Genomic DNA, 15541 nt, shown 5'->3' on the forward strand with positions numbered 1-15541 from the left:
AAAGAAAAAGAGGACCTCGTTAACCATTTGGTTGGGAATAGTTCCTATTATTCATCCGGCTTTGCCATACCAAACCTTAGAGACCAACCATAACACTTTTCTGTTTTTGGACACATTGTTATATACTGCATTTAACTTCCCCTAATAGACAATGGGGACTGATTTCAATGAAAGACATTTTTTAGCCATCTATTCAGCTATCATGGATAAAAAAGTGATGTTAATATTTCAGAATGAATGAACTGGATTCATCTCACTTATGTCTGTCCTAGGCTTGAATTATATAATTAAAGTAATTATTAAATAATTGTAAAAAGGAATGCGGCGATGAGAAACATTCATGTCAAGTTCTACTGGAAAAATAATTACTAAACAAAATAATGACTTCACGATACTTTCCTGGTTACAATGGAAATGTGCTTGATATATTATATTTAGTGAACTGAAGTTATTCAGAAATGATGAGTTCCCTATGCATGAGTCTTTTTTTTTTCTTAGATATTTCCTGTATTTTATATTTAATCAAGCTATATTTTCACTTCTATACCCAGTTAATGATTGAGACTAATTATTCAAGCCACTTGTGAGGCTATTGACAGTTACCCCATAATTAAAATTCAGCACAATGAACTTATTGCTTTTTATTACAATACAATTCTGAAGTCCCGTCCTGGTTGAAGCAATGGATGCAACATATTGCACACCGCTTGAGGATGAAAGATGTAAACATTGATCAGAAAGCATTCTAAAATAGTCGACAAAGGGGAAATATTTTACCCTTCTTTACCTCAATCGTCACAATTTGTTATGACATTTCGTTCACATGTATAACTTCAGTTGCCTCTTTAGAAACCTTCCACGGTTGTTTTTCTCGATTCCTGGTAGGCCACTTTTCTGTCACATTAAAAACAATAAAACAGTTTGAATTGAAGTTTTCCTTTATTTATGGAGAGAAACACATTTTGTCATTAAGACTTACATTTTGTTTGAGCCTACAGACCCAAATTATCTATTTTTATATATTTTGGTCTATAAAAGCAATGCTATCCGTCAGAGTGGATTACAATACTGCAGATCACAACACAAACAACTTGCTTTATATTTCCCTTTTCTAAATTACAGACACATCCGTCTACTCCAACTGGAGACATGTGACCGCTGCATTTCTCAATATTAGAAAGCAAAAGAGTAGGTGTTTTCAAATGTTTCTGTGACTGAACCTGAGTATTATGCTGTATACTGTAGTCATGTTCAATATATATATATTTATTTATTTTTAAAGATATTTTTTGGGGGCTTTTTGCCTTTAATCGGATAGGACAGTGGAGAGTGACAGGAAAGCGGGAGAGAGAGTCAGGGTGGGATCCGGAAAGGACCACGGGTCGGGAATCGAACCCAGGTCTCCTGCATACGGTGCAGGTGCCCCAGCCAGTTGCGCCACGGCCGGAGCCATCTTCAATATATTTACGTCTTCTTGTCTGTACACCATACAATTTAAAATATTAGGTAGTGGAACAAGAAGTCAAGGGGTCCACATTATCTGATCAAAACAGTTTGCGAGTGTGTGTTTGAGAAATTGCCAGTGTGCATATCAAAAATCACTTTGCTCTTGATCTTAGCCATTAAGGGACCAGTTCATATTACATCAACATCTGGAATCAACACTTACGATTGTTAAATAATTTAAGTCAATAGTAAACCAAATCACAATTCAATACACCTCTGCTTTTCTACATACAGTTAGTCATCAAAAAAACTATCAGAGTTTAGTATATGACAATTTCTGTAGTATGCTTTTAACGCCAGGCCAGACACAGATTTCAATTTGGCAATTTTAACATAGTTTGGTAAACAAAATATGTTGTCTCTGAAATGTCATTGCATGACAACCCCTGTGTTGAAACACAAGAAACTATATTTGACAAAGCCACCCAAAATATAACTTTGGCATGTTTTATTAGGCAAAATATATTCAAAAATATTGAGATTACCATTCATATAGTGTACAGCGTACATTTCAATTCAATTCAGAAGAAATAGATGCACATAACCAGGGTGCACAGGTTACAAGACAACAGAAATTATCTCATTAAACAACTGAAGTAACTGTTACTTTTACAGATCGCTTTCTATATATACACAGACATGTGTGACTATGTACAGTGAGGACATTAGGCTTACTGCCGCACACAGGGCATCTGTGCACTGGTATGTGGCACGTCAATGTCCCTGTAAGTTAACTACTGTACCCAGTAAGAATCAGTACATACCAATGGGCTACTCCCAGTGACACACAGTGTCACAAACATTATGGCATTGAGTTTTCTCCCCCCCTTTATTAAATAAAACTATTTTCATATTATACATATCATATTTTGTTACATTCAAGGTATAGATACAATTTGTATCAACAAGCAAAAGTCAATTCTAGACATTTGTGGCTTAGTTGTTTGCGGCACTTTCAAAGGGAGGGTGGGGGACACCATTCTGGCCTTAAGTGTAACCTTTTAACAAAGCAGTGAAATACTTGACTGGTAGATTGAAAGTCATTTGAGTACATTGAAAGAGTTTATTTTTAAACTGGAAATAGTCTATTGTCCAGTGAAATCTGAAGTGTGTTAAGAGGAGGGACAATAATGCATATAGTAACAGTGATTTTAAAGTATAAATATAATGCATGACTTACAGCCACTATGCTTTGAATTTGACATTCCTCCAATACATATCAAGCCCCCACATTTAATCTAATGACAGAGTAGTGCAGGCTGTGGCACAGTGCTAGATATATTACCACTCAATCTTGAGAGAAATCAGCTGTTATAATTTAATCATGTGAGCAGGTCTTATGTTATCAGGTTTAAAGGCAAATTCAACAAGATTTATTCAAGTTTATATTGATTAGACATCTTGTCAGTGGCAGTAAATCAAAACCAAGGAATCATATGTATACTGGAGATATACACAGTTTACTACACTATAAACTACTGTAAATGTCAGTGAACATCACTCAATTAACCCCATGATTTACCTTTTTTACAGCAAGGAGAAGAAATCAGTTTAAGGAACCGTGGCTGTTTTCATTTTTCTAAGATTTGTGCTGTGGCTTAATGTAATGTAGTTCCTAAACACATCAAAGCGTCATTGGAGCAATTGACTTCTCCAGTATTCGAGTTAAAGAACGACTTCACTATCACATGAAACATATTCCAATCCCAAATTAAAGTCAGGTTGTTAAAACAGCCCTGTTGTTTTGTTTAAGAGTGTTTTCCTTTCATCAGGGACAGTGTTCTACTAATACATCAGTTTTTTACCACTGATGCTAGTTTTTAAAGAAGTCGATGACCATTCAACTATTTCGAAGGAAAGGGACGGCACGCAAACTTTTAGCCAAATGCCAGAAACAACCTTGACAGCAGCCTTGCAATCTGATTGTTTCACATGAAGAAACATTTAGGCAGTTTGTTTCACCTTCTCATGAACAGACAGCCGGCCTTAGGTGGCCTCGTCTCTTTTCATGAAAAAACAAAGTCAGCAAAGCCCAGACTCATTTGGGCAAAACACATTCAGATTTATTTTTTTTCTTCTTTATGTCTGTTCATATACCGCAGTTGTACCTAAACATTATAAAGATTTTTTTTTTTAAGCACCACCAATGAAAAAAAGTCAGGCATACATAGTTAGGCCTGTTAAAGAGTAATACCACTCAGTTTTACAAAATTATCAGGCAATTTTTCTCCGTAAGCATAGATATTACTTAAATGAAAAAGGAGAAATATACAGGTTGTGATGTCATAGAAACATAGTCTGATACTGCTCCTTTTAATACAAATGGGAGCCCATCCTGTTTCTGAGCTCAGCATCACTTCCCTGTGGTTTAATGATTTAGCTATTAAAACAGTACATTTGAGATGTTCAGTCATGCCATCCAATAGCAGGCCTTGAGGAAGCATACCTGAATCCTAAAATTAAGTGGCATTTCCCTTTAAATGCAGTCAAAGCATGATCTTGCTGATAGGGCTGGCTTTACATGTTACAAACACGGAAAGATAACTAACATCAGAGGGGTTTATCCTCTTGGGAGCATCAATGTGCTCGGCATTAATTCATATTTCTGGTGAATGAAAGTGGTAGGTTTGACCCATTGACACAATGCCACAATTTGAAGCCTTATGCTCCCACTGATGGATAAAATGTAAAGTCTTCATCAAGATCCCTGGCTCAACAAATGCCAGACAAACAGCGTGTTTGACAATAAAATATGGGCAAGTCCGGCACCCATTGCTGTTCAATTTTTTGGCTGAATGGGCACCATTACGGACACCAACATTACTTCTTCTGACTAAATCTGCATCATGTAAAGCCATCCTATTAGCCCAATTCTCTACATGTCAAGGTGCACAACAAGGATATACACAAAAAGTACGAAGTTTTGCAATGCCATCTCCACGTTCCAACTGTACATGACTAGCTTTTAAGGTTCTACATGTTGCATGTAGAATGTTCACAAAATATATCAGTACTAGATCAGAGTAGGCCAGTCACCAGTATTATTTTTGGCAGGGAGAGACTGAAAACTAGAAACTGGAAAGCATCCTGAGAGCAATGTGCTGCAAGGCACAGCCGAACCCTTCCAGGTACCTTGGAGACTGGCTGCATCTATGCGTGCGGTACGTCTGGGTTGCAGCAATTCAGCCTCCCGTAATAAGCCATACACTAAACTTTATCTTCAACATGCTTTCTAGCATTTTTTTAAACAATTATCGAAACTTCATACTCTACACGATATAACACGAGTCCAATATTTAACTTGAACTGCCAGATTCTTATCATTTTATCTGGCAAACATTAACCAGTTTAAGATTCAGTCATTGAAGAATTACTTGTGCAAACATTTCAAATGTGATGGTAAACACTGTTTCCATCACTAATAGTACATTTCTACGACTTGTCCCTGCGTAAGTCACATCACAGCCCAGTGAAAGTTTTTCTCAAAGTCTCACTATTTTTACATGCACTGAAGGAATCAGGTTAAGGCATTAACATTGGGGAACCTTTTTTAAATGCACTGCAATAGTTGGATTTCTATGAAAAAAACTATGATACTGATACTTGTTTTCAATTGGAAGTAGGGACAAACAGACAAAGCAAATTATCAAACTAAATTGCTAACATTGAGAATATGTAAATAAATTGAACTGGCATAGACAGGATTCTGGATGTAAATACTCTAAATGATATGATTCATCTGCACTATTAGGAATATTACCTAATCCTGTTTATTACCTTTACTTTCCCTGTCCTGTGCACATTAGTATACGCAAAATAAAATGATTTATAGAAGTTTAATGATGGCCAAATCCCATCGGTAATCTTGCTTGATTAACCAGGTTTCTTTTAACTATTAAAATTGATAAAGGCTTCTTATTTCTCAAGTATGCATCAGAAATCATCAGACTGCTTAAGTGCATGTAAAAGTAGTATTTGAAACAAAATTAACCTGCTCCTGCATTAAAACCCATGCTCCACTGACAACTTAAAGAAGTCCATTAGAGCTACTGTTTGAAACAAAGATACTTTGAATATTTTAACATTGAAAAGAATAACCACAACAAATTTGACAAATATAGAAATAAGAAATCTTGGATGTAGAATCCAATTAAATCTCAAGGTTACTATACAGCACACAGTAGGAAATTATCCAAACACAGATGTTTGTTTATACCGTCATCCAATCAATTCTGTGAACCAAAATGTAACATTATGTAGAATACTGACACTATATAAATTCTATCTTTTTTTGGCATTATTTAGCAGCTTATAAATGACTTTGAAATAATGGCTTTTGTGTGATAATATGTACATATATGTGCACATGTACACAAGTCAAATCTCGCTTTTGGCTTGCTTTGTGCACTGTCAAATTCTACCAAAATAGTAGCTTTGTTAGGTGAGGCTGAGAAAATATATCTCTTCAGATACTGAGATAGTGCTTTACATTTGAAACTAGGAGGCTTCAATGACTAAGACTTTCATTGAAACCAATCAGACAATGACTAAAGCGTGAGGTCATTCAGATATAAGGCCATTAAATGTCATAGTTCATGCTGTGAGGTATGCAACTACCTCCCTCTTACTTAACTTCAGAATCAATGCACAAAAAAGTCACAAGAATTATTTACAGCAGAGGCAGACCTAAGCAAGGTTATTTATAGTTCCACTGCACCAGAACACTTTAAAAGCCTTTCATAACACATTCACAGGGCCTGAACAAGATCTTCATAAAAGCTACATTGTGTACACATGTCAACGTCCTCTTATGTCAAGGCAAATAGGAGAAGTTTCTCAGTTATTACTTTCCATCTCTAACGCGTTGCCATCAATAGTTCACTTTGACATAAGGACAACGTTAAGTACACCAGTTGGCTACAATGGTTATGATGATTAATTAAATTAAATTAATATGAATTTAATAAAAGACTGAATTAATGAAATGTGAAATATGTCAATTAAGTATCTGAAAAAATAACCAAATATTAAAACCAGTCATTATGAAATATAATAAAGTATTCCTTTTATATTTACCCTAAGTCTGTTTTTCAAGTCAAGTTTTATTTCATATTAAAGTTACATTTTAGTCCATGCAGTCGTTTTGCACAACACATGTTATCTCAACTCTCTCAAGATATCAAGCTCAACAAACTTAGCCCGTTAGCACCTGCTGCCACACAACAAATATGCCAAATTTATCACATTTTAGACTGCTAAACAAGTAAAAACAGCACATAGACACAGTAAATAAAGCTCTTTAGTTATTAAGGCTCAGCTCAACTAGTCTTCAAATGTTACCCAGCTAACAAGCTAGGCTGGCTTTTGAGCTTTGATAGTATTCAAACTCAGAGAAAAAAGTCAATGTTAGCAGCATTAGCTTGCTTCTGTAGGCTTTGGTTGTCAGAGAGAAAGACTTTTAGACTACATGCTCTTCACAAAGTTGTGTCTCTTTGCAAAAGCAGCGGAAGTAAGTCTGAATTAACAACACTAGTTAGCCAGCTATGTGGGCAGCAGGTGAAGCTTTGTTACGCAAAATCAAAGAGTTAGTTTCTGTGTGCCCCGTTTCACTTAATGCAGCGGGTAGATATTTGATTCAGAACGGATCTGACATTGTTGCTGATAATCTAGCTAACAGGAGCTGGAGGAACTGGCTAAATATGGTAGTAGTTGATATTTTGCTAGCTTCTAAGAGGGATTTGATTGGCCGAAAGGTCAGAAGGCAGTAACACCACAGCAGTTTAAATATAAATTGACATTATGAAATGGAAGATCAAATTAAAATGTACAGGACAAAAAACTTCATTACAGGAATGTCAAAACTTCTATCAGAAAATTATTTCCTAAAAAGGACATTTAATTTATAAGAAATGTCTACCACATAACGAACATTTCCTGTGAAAATTGCTAATCAAAATATTTGACAGTTTATTTTTAACAATCGACTCCCTTTTTGTATAACTTGTGTTCTTAATACTGAACACCCTGGGGCTTCATTAACAATTTTCATTTAATATATCAAATCATCGGCAAGACTTCAAGAATGTATCTAAGGGACATTTAAGAGTCCTGCCAAGTGTTAGCAAACTATTAAATGATTTAGAATAATGATGCTGAACAAAGGCTTTGTTCATTGTTGATATGGTACAAAGCTGTTATGCAGCTCCTGCTCAGGTAATATGAATGTGTTATGAACCAAATGTCTAATAAGTTGTGCACACCACCTTATATAAAAAGTTTTCAAATGTGACACATTTTACAATTTGAGATAAACTTATCAAACCAACTCCTCTATGCTATTTACTACCACGTCATTTAAGTGATGTACAATCTGATTTCCCACCAGAGACATTTGAAAAGAAAAATAAAAACTCCTGAGGGCAGATGTTGCACATGTAGCAACATTTAACAAGTGCCTATCTTTGCATTTCAAAACTGTATTTCCCTTTTTACATCACTTCTGAATGTTTAATAAGACTACCTGCTTAATGGCATGACCTCAATTTTGTGACAATGACGGCGGCAAGCTGTTGTGGATCTGTCAAATGAGGGTTCTTCTCCATAACTGAGTGTACAACATAAGCAGGAAAGATGTTACAAAGATTGCGATATGTTTGATACTGGTGGTCCGGGATGGCATACCGCTCTTGGTGTTCAGCTGCAGAGGGCATTTCCCATGGCGAGTTCCAGATTTGTTCCATTTTGTCTGGCATGCTGCGGACCATCACCCGCTCGCAACACGGCATCAGGCTGTTACTCAACGGATATGAATGATATCCATAGGACTCATTACCGCAAGGCAGAGGGTCCCAGCTCGCATGCTGCTCGCGGCACAGTGGAGGTCGCCTCTGTCTCATTGGGTTGCTATCATACAGCCTTGAGTCCGATATGCTGTCCATCCGGGTCATACCGAGAGACCTCGTGGGCTGCGAGGACAGAGGTGGGAGGACATTTTGAGTGAGGGGATAGTCTCCAGGACAGCTGGACCTTGCTCCCACCGCAACATGCTGGATATGTGGTGCTAGTCGCGATCCAGGCTGCTTCCGGGGCCCCTGCTTGGGTTCCTCAGGGCCATAACTCTGTACTCTAGTCAGCGCTTCATGACGAAACCCATGGGAGAACGCTTGCATCCTACCCGGTGCGGGAGACTGCTGCTGCCCCTTCATGCCATCCTCTAAGCTACTGTCCATAGAGCCCGTGTACATGTCCCCGTAAGAGGAGAAGGAGTCACTGTTTGAATGGCTGAGGCAGGACTCAGGGCAGTGGCTGGGATTTCTCTGATACACACCATGCTCGTGCTCCATGCTACAGAAACTGTCCACGTTATGCATGCTGCTCATGCTCATAGTTGAAAAATCACTGTGCAGTGAATAATATCCATGGTCGCTAACTGAGTCATACTTTGGAAACTGGTCATTGTAAGTTATAGAGGCGCCATGACTATTAGTAACTAAAATAGGAGGGTACTGTACACTGGACATGTGCTCTAGAGAACTGTGCGCGAACTGCAAAGAACCCGGCACTGGGCTGCTGGCTGATCGTGTGTTCAAGGCCCCAGCTGCGTGGCTCTTGGCAGGCTGCATGGTGGGCACGCTGAGAGCAGACACAAGGGAAGGCACTGAATTTGCCTCAGACTTCCTAGCAATGGACAGTGCTTCTGGGGGTTCACAGGCCACAGAGCGAATACTGGGGTCAGACTGACGTTTGGGTGCCACCCGTTTGACCTCAGAGATGCTATCCCCCTTAACAGTTGCCGGACCAGTACCGCATTTAGCTAAAGCCCCCTCACTCATTGTCTTCACCGCAGACAATTTGGCAAAAGCCCGCAGTTCATCAGCAACTGACCGCTGCGGCTGGTTGACACGCTCGGGATGATAGTACTTGCACTTGTGTCCATATGTGCACTTTTTCCCTTTATTAAAAGAAAGAGTAGATCATGTCATGAACAGTCGACAGCAGCAATCAGACATTGATTGAAAAAACACATTTAAGGGACTTACCATAGGGGCAGGGTTGTTTTTTGTGCTCTGGAACAACAGGACGCTTGCGGAGGAAATTTTCTAAGCTTGGACCATGTCTTCCCAATGGATCATCAGGCGGCATGAACCTATTCAAAATAGTCCTTTAGAAAATGTCATCACATATGCTTTCTAACTTCAATAGTTAAACAAAGAACATCTCCTCAAAATACATGACCTTTGAATTTGGATGCCATAAGAATGAATGATGGTTTCTTACTTGTCATTGACAAATGAGTACATTAGGAGACGCTCTTCTATGAACTTCTTCCACTCTGGCTTCTCATTTTGCAAGTCCCTGTAGTTGTCATTTGACACAATAATTCCATCAGAATCATAAGACAGCTTCACTATGAAGCGATCATCATAGCACACCACTCTTCTGCCTTGAACTCTCCGAGATGGAGTGAAAACCAGAATCTTCTCTTTTTCCAGCTTGCGTAATATTTCTTGATCTGGAAGAGAAGTTTCAAGTACGTTGTAACATTGTTTATCATTTTGTCATTGAAAACCGCCAAAAGCTTTATTCAAATGTGTTCCGGTTGTAATGGAGGTTATATTATGGCATTTTCCTTAATATGAACTCCAGAACTCCTTTCTTACTTACACACCACAAGGTTATGTTTCAGTTGCATATACGGTACCACGATATTACATGTAGCCTTCAATTTCCAACATGTAAACTTAAATAAAGCAACTGCCTTACAAACAGCTTTATTACCTGTGATGAGGGCGTCTGGCCTTGACTGTTCCTTTCTCCAGGCGGGGACAAACACAGTGATGTCTTTGTGTCCTTTCTCTAAGAACCATTCAACAGCAAGTTGGATCCCACGGCAAGAGAACACCTCCTTGTTTCCATGGCTAGAAGACAAAACAGTGTGCGATAAGGACTACTTTTACCTTCAGAAATGCTCATTCATTGAGGCAAAAGTTTCAGAGTGTATGTACTTGAAGCAAAGTCCAATTGTGAGTTTGTCAGTGTTTTACCTCATTGCCACATTGGAGCCATCGATGACGATGGGCCTGAGGTTATCAAAGATATCCGCAGAGGAGTCATCTTCCACTGACACCTCCGGACTAACAGTCTCTTTAACACAGGGGGGCCGGGATATTGAAGTGGCCGTACTGCTGCAAGGTTGAATTTCAGGTTCTACTTTGTTTCCAAGCCTTACTAACTCAGCAAGGAGGTCGTTGATGAGTGCAGCAGAACCCAGCTTGTTGAGCACCGATTCTACCTGCTCTCCAGAATAGCCCAACTTCAATGCAAATTCCATCTTTGTCTGGTACTCTCTCTCACTGGCGGGCTTGATCCCGGATCCCGCGCTGGAGTCATCTTCACGACAATCTTGCGCGGTGCTACTCTGGGAAAAACTGGGCCGGTCAAGGCATGGAGAGCGACAGAGCTGTCGGTGGGGTTTGGCAACAGCCAAGGGCTCCCTCTTCTTACCCCTGCTCACCTGAAACTGGTGTTGCTGCTCTTCTGATTCGCTTTCTGAGCTGCTTCCATCCTCGGAATCATCACTGGCATGCTGGGCCTCGCTGGAGTCAATGTTCTCCTCCCTGCATGGACGTTTTTCCATTTTGAGCTTCTCCACCATCAACCATACTGTCATCACGTTCGTCTTGACACCTCAGATTTCCACCCCATGTTTTCTCACCTCCGTCGCAACCAGGGAATCATACTTAATGCGGGACTTAAGCCCTAGGCTCTTCGTGTAGAGCCAAAGTAACACGTTCTCCTTGATGTGGACAGGCTAAATCAAACTATCAAATCCTGAAAGGAAGCCAAAACACAATGAGAAGTTTCAAATATAACACGTGTTCAACTTTAACTCCAAAATCATGTTGAAAGTAATAATTTGCCTCCATTCCCATCAATTTGTATTTAGATATTTTTGAGTGTGAAGGAAAAGCATTTCAAAGTGTGGTAGACCAAGACACATATGGGAAACACTGCTATGTGACAAAATTAGCCAGACATATGGAACATGTTAGTCACCTGCCCAAATACACAAGTTACCCAAAAAAACACAGTGTGGGGAAAAGACTGATCTGAATACATTCAAACGTAGGTCCTCTGTCTGACTGTTGTTTTAATGTTTGTGGTTCACAAACGTGCAGTTTAATCTTTTGTTCAGTTTGAATTTTTGATGAGAAACCTGTTGGTTAAATAGTCTGCATGGCATTCAGTCTAAAGCTACATTTCGAGTTACATTTTATGTCCCACCTACAAACTCCTTGAATTTGAACAAATGTTCAACCTATTATGTACTCATGCCGGTTGATCGTACATGTTTGTTTGTTCTCCACAATTTATTATTATTATTATTATTATTATTATTATTATTATTATTATTATTATTAATGCATTAAGTTGTAACTGAATTTAGCAAAGCATCTGCTCTAGTTGTAGTACAGTAGTAGTTATGCAGTGAGAACTTTACCAACAACAACAGAATTGTTCTTATTTAATAATGTTAGATGGCTATAGCATTAGTCTGAGCCTATTACAGAAATTCACTGGTACTTTTTGACAATAAATACATACAAAATGAAACTAACTGATCCTCTCCTGCTTGTAGGTGCATTATTGAAAACATAGACACAACAGCCAGCTAAATCAGTATCCACCTGACTTCAACGGAAACCCCCATTCTTCCTGCATAGAATGTGCTAATGTGCTGCAGTAAAACCCTCGCCTTTATGTGCCCTAAAGCCTGTGGTCTTCAAGCAACATTCAGGCCAGACACACAGGGGGTAAGTGCATGAGTTACCATAACCTGAGACTAAGTGTGGGCTGAACAGGGTATCCCTGCACCTCCAGCCCTCTGACAGGCAATCTGTATTGAACATAATTCCTCAGAACCAAGCAGAATAGGACTTGTAGCCTGCAGTATTAAAACTCAACACTGTCAACAGCAACATTTTCATATAGATTTGGTTATCAAATCATCTTTAAAGGAAGTGCATGATGAGAAGAAACACTACACTTTTGCCCCAGTCTTGCAGAGAGTAACATACAGCCAGCTTCGAGCTTCAAGAGACGCAGCCCATGATGTGCGTTGCTTAGCAACACAGCCTTGTCATCAGCTAACTCCTTTTTTACCAGTCACGACTAACACAAACACAGCTCATCATCTCTCTTTAGGCAGTCAGTAAATGCAGAACACTTACAGCTACACTACAACTCTACACTAAAACTCTTGAGGCAGCATATTCCACAATAAAAAAAAACATTACATGGCAAACACTATATCACTGGCAACACCATCAAGAGGTTAGTACATAAGATATTCATAGACAACTATGAAGGTTAATAGATATTTTGAGGGCCAATCTATGGCTATAAATACATACCTTTTATTGCGTACGTGTGCACACTATGATACTGTTGATCACAACTTGTATGACAAAGATGGAAAACAAAGTGATGTATTTGAACCAACTGGCTCAAAAAACAGGGATATTGAGGCACTTTTGTGGACCTCAGACACACACCACTGCCATTTAGGAAATTCTACATTAACACAGGGAGCAGAGCTCTTCCAATCCTTTGCTGTCCACCTCCAGATTCAAAGACTCAGACTCAGCAAGGCCTCCAGACTATCTCTGCACATGCACAGGCTTGTGTGCTGCTGTTTCATAGCAACAAGTAGAACATGTCCCTGAGGCCATCTTTTACATTGCTGACCCTACATAGTATCCAGTATGGAGCAGGGATAATCTGCATTTTGGTCAGTGATGGTTGCATGTACAACTTGTTTAGTTAAATATATTCAAAAGCGACAAATTTAAAGTCTATGCTTACACCAATGGACAAAAGTGTTCCAGTCGTTATTTTATAGGAGACAGACCAATGAGAGAATGCCATGCGAGTGTTACTGTGATAGCACAAAGTGTGAAAACGCGTGGCTACTGTAACAACTCATCAGTGTGTTCTGCCTTAAGAGCATGTAAAATGTATCTGGACTAGAAATAACTTCGCAGCTGAAAAGCACAAACCCACATAAACAATATTCTTGATGACTGAAGACAAATGACATCCCTACTGCTAAATTGGGAGTTCCAAATGCTGTCCGTTAATCATTTACGCTACGATTTTGGAGGGCATGTTAACACCAACATCCTCTATATGAACTTGGTACACTTCACAAAGAAAGGCAGATGTTACGGGTATCAGTCATAAATATATATACTTATTACTGAAATATGATGTAAAACTCATGCTTAACGTCAAGCTGGAATAATTGCGAAACTTAAAAGTCATATTAAGCCACATTTGATTTTACACTACCGGGCACCTTCATGATTACAATTCGTATTATAAACAGGCCAATCAAAAAAAGGGAAATCAACAACATTGCCTCACACTACAAATAGATGCAAAATAAAGTAACATTGATTATATCTGAATTTATTAAAACATGACTAAGAAAAGATGAATATGACCCCAAAAAACTAATTTCTTAAAATGATCGATATGCCACACTCTCTTAAGTGTATCGAATGTCATAAACAATGCAGGATGTTTACTTTGCTTTTAGTGTGAGCTTTTACTTATTTGAAGTTTCACCTCTCCATAATTTGGTTGATTTGTAAGTAGCATATAAAGTTTCACAAAGTAATCCACTAATGTGTGTGTTGCTGGAATTATTTCAAGGTTACAGAAAAGGAAAAAGTCCCTTTATTAAGATTATATTAACAATAGGCCAACAAACACTGTGGATTGAACACAATTCTTATTTTTCAGCCAGACTTATACCAGCAGCAATATAACAAAAACGTGCAACCAAATTTAAAGTCTGCATTGGTCCCAAAATCACAATGACAGTGACCACACATGAACACTCCTGAAGTGCTGAATTAACCAAGGTGGAATTTGATTCTGCATTCATCATCTCACGTTAACTATTGACACGTCAATAGAAAAACTGAAGTGCTCATATCGTTAGCATCATGAGTTCAGAGGGATGAAATGGAGCAAGGTTAAACAATATGACAGTAATAGATATATACTTTTGACATACCGTTATAACATAGCTGTTGCACACGATGTCACCGATGTAATTAAATGTGATTTACGATAACCGGTGTGACATCCTCAGGCCCAGAGAAACGGTTAGCACACGCTAGCATGCTATTGTACCGTTACTTTGCCAGCTGGAGAAGCAACATATTAGCTACGTAAACTAACCGTCCTATTTCAGTGTATTTGATCAAATGTTAGAGAGTGTGGATAGCTAATATTTCAAGCTAACGCTAAATTCCAATTGTGTCATGCAACCCGGTCTCTATTTAGTTTACAGTATCAAAGCAGAGCAGTTAGCTTACGTACAGTAATAGCAGCCAACTCAGTGGCTCCACAGGCTGCTTGCTAACATTAGTTAGCTTTAGCTACTGAGCGTGTGCTTATATTTTTGCCAGAATACTACTGTAACTTGAGATAAAGTTGACGACCATCCCGTATTTTCAAACGGAGGCATAACTACAGCAACTCCACATGATTCCCTACACAATCTGCATATTTATCACGACTATTGTTGACATCAAACGGAGCTCATCTCACCTTGTTGCTGTCATCCTCCTCGCCTGTAACAGTTATGTTTTGCTGCCATTGGCGCTGTCGCAGTTTGCTCAGGGTTGCCAGATAAACGCGAAGGAAACAAGTAATCTAAGCAGTGAAAAAACACCGGGGTCACAACATTACAAACACACGTTCCACCAACCCTACCATCCTTCTGGTTTTTAAGAAAATTTCCAGTGGTGGAAATTTAACTAAGAACATTTAGTCCATTGCTTTATTTAAGTACTTTTTTTTTGTCATAACTGTACTTTACTTGGGTACTTTATTTCAGTTTTTTGTGATTCTACATTTAGGAGACACATATTCTACATTCTATTGCATTCTATTTATTTAACAGTCATAGTTACTAGCTACTATTTACATATAAAACCCCTTGATATGCTTATATAATGAT

The 15541-nt window shown here is 38.6% G+C and overlaps 1 protein-coding gene across 1 annotated transcript; it reads right to left on the reverse strand.

Annotated features, from left to right (window-relative positions):
* Positions 1-920: 920 nt before the first annotated feature.
* zc3h12b (zinc finger CCCH-type containing 12B) lies at positions 921-15182 on the reverse strand. The gene is made up of 6 exons (XM_063895477.1): positions 15130-15182; positions 10551-11337; positions 10285-10424; positions 9784-10018; positions 9546-9652; positions 921-9457 (listed from the first exon to the last, which is right to left on the reverse strand). The coding sequence occupies exons 2-6, from the start codon at positions 11174-11176 to the stop codon at positions 8031-8033; spliced, it is 2535 nt and encodes an 844-aa protein (XP_063751547.1). The 5' UTR covers positions 11177-11337; positions 15130-15182; the 3' UTR covers positions 921-8030.
* Between the last annotated feature and the right edge of the window lie 359 nt (positions 15183-15541).

Source organism: Eleginops maclovinus, chromosome 11, assembly GCF_036324505.1.
Source record: "Eleginops maclovinus isolate JMC-PN-2008 ecotype Puerto Natales chromosome 11, JC_Emac_rtc_rv5, whole genome shotgun sequence".
Classification (NCBI taxonomy): Eukaryota; Metazoa; Chordata; class Actinopteri; order Perciformes; family Eleginopidae; genus Eleginops; species Eleginops maclovinus.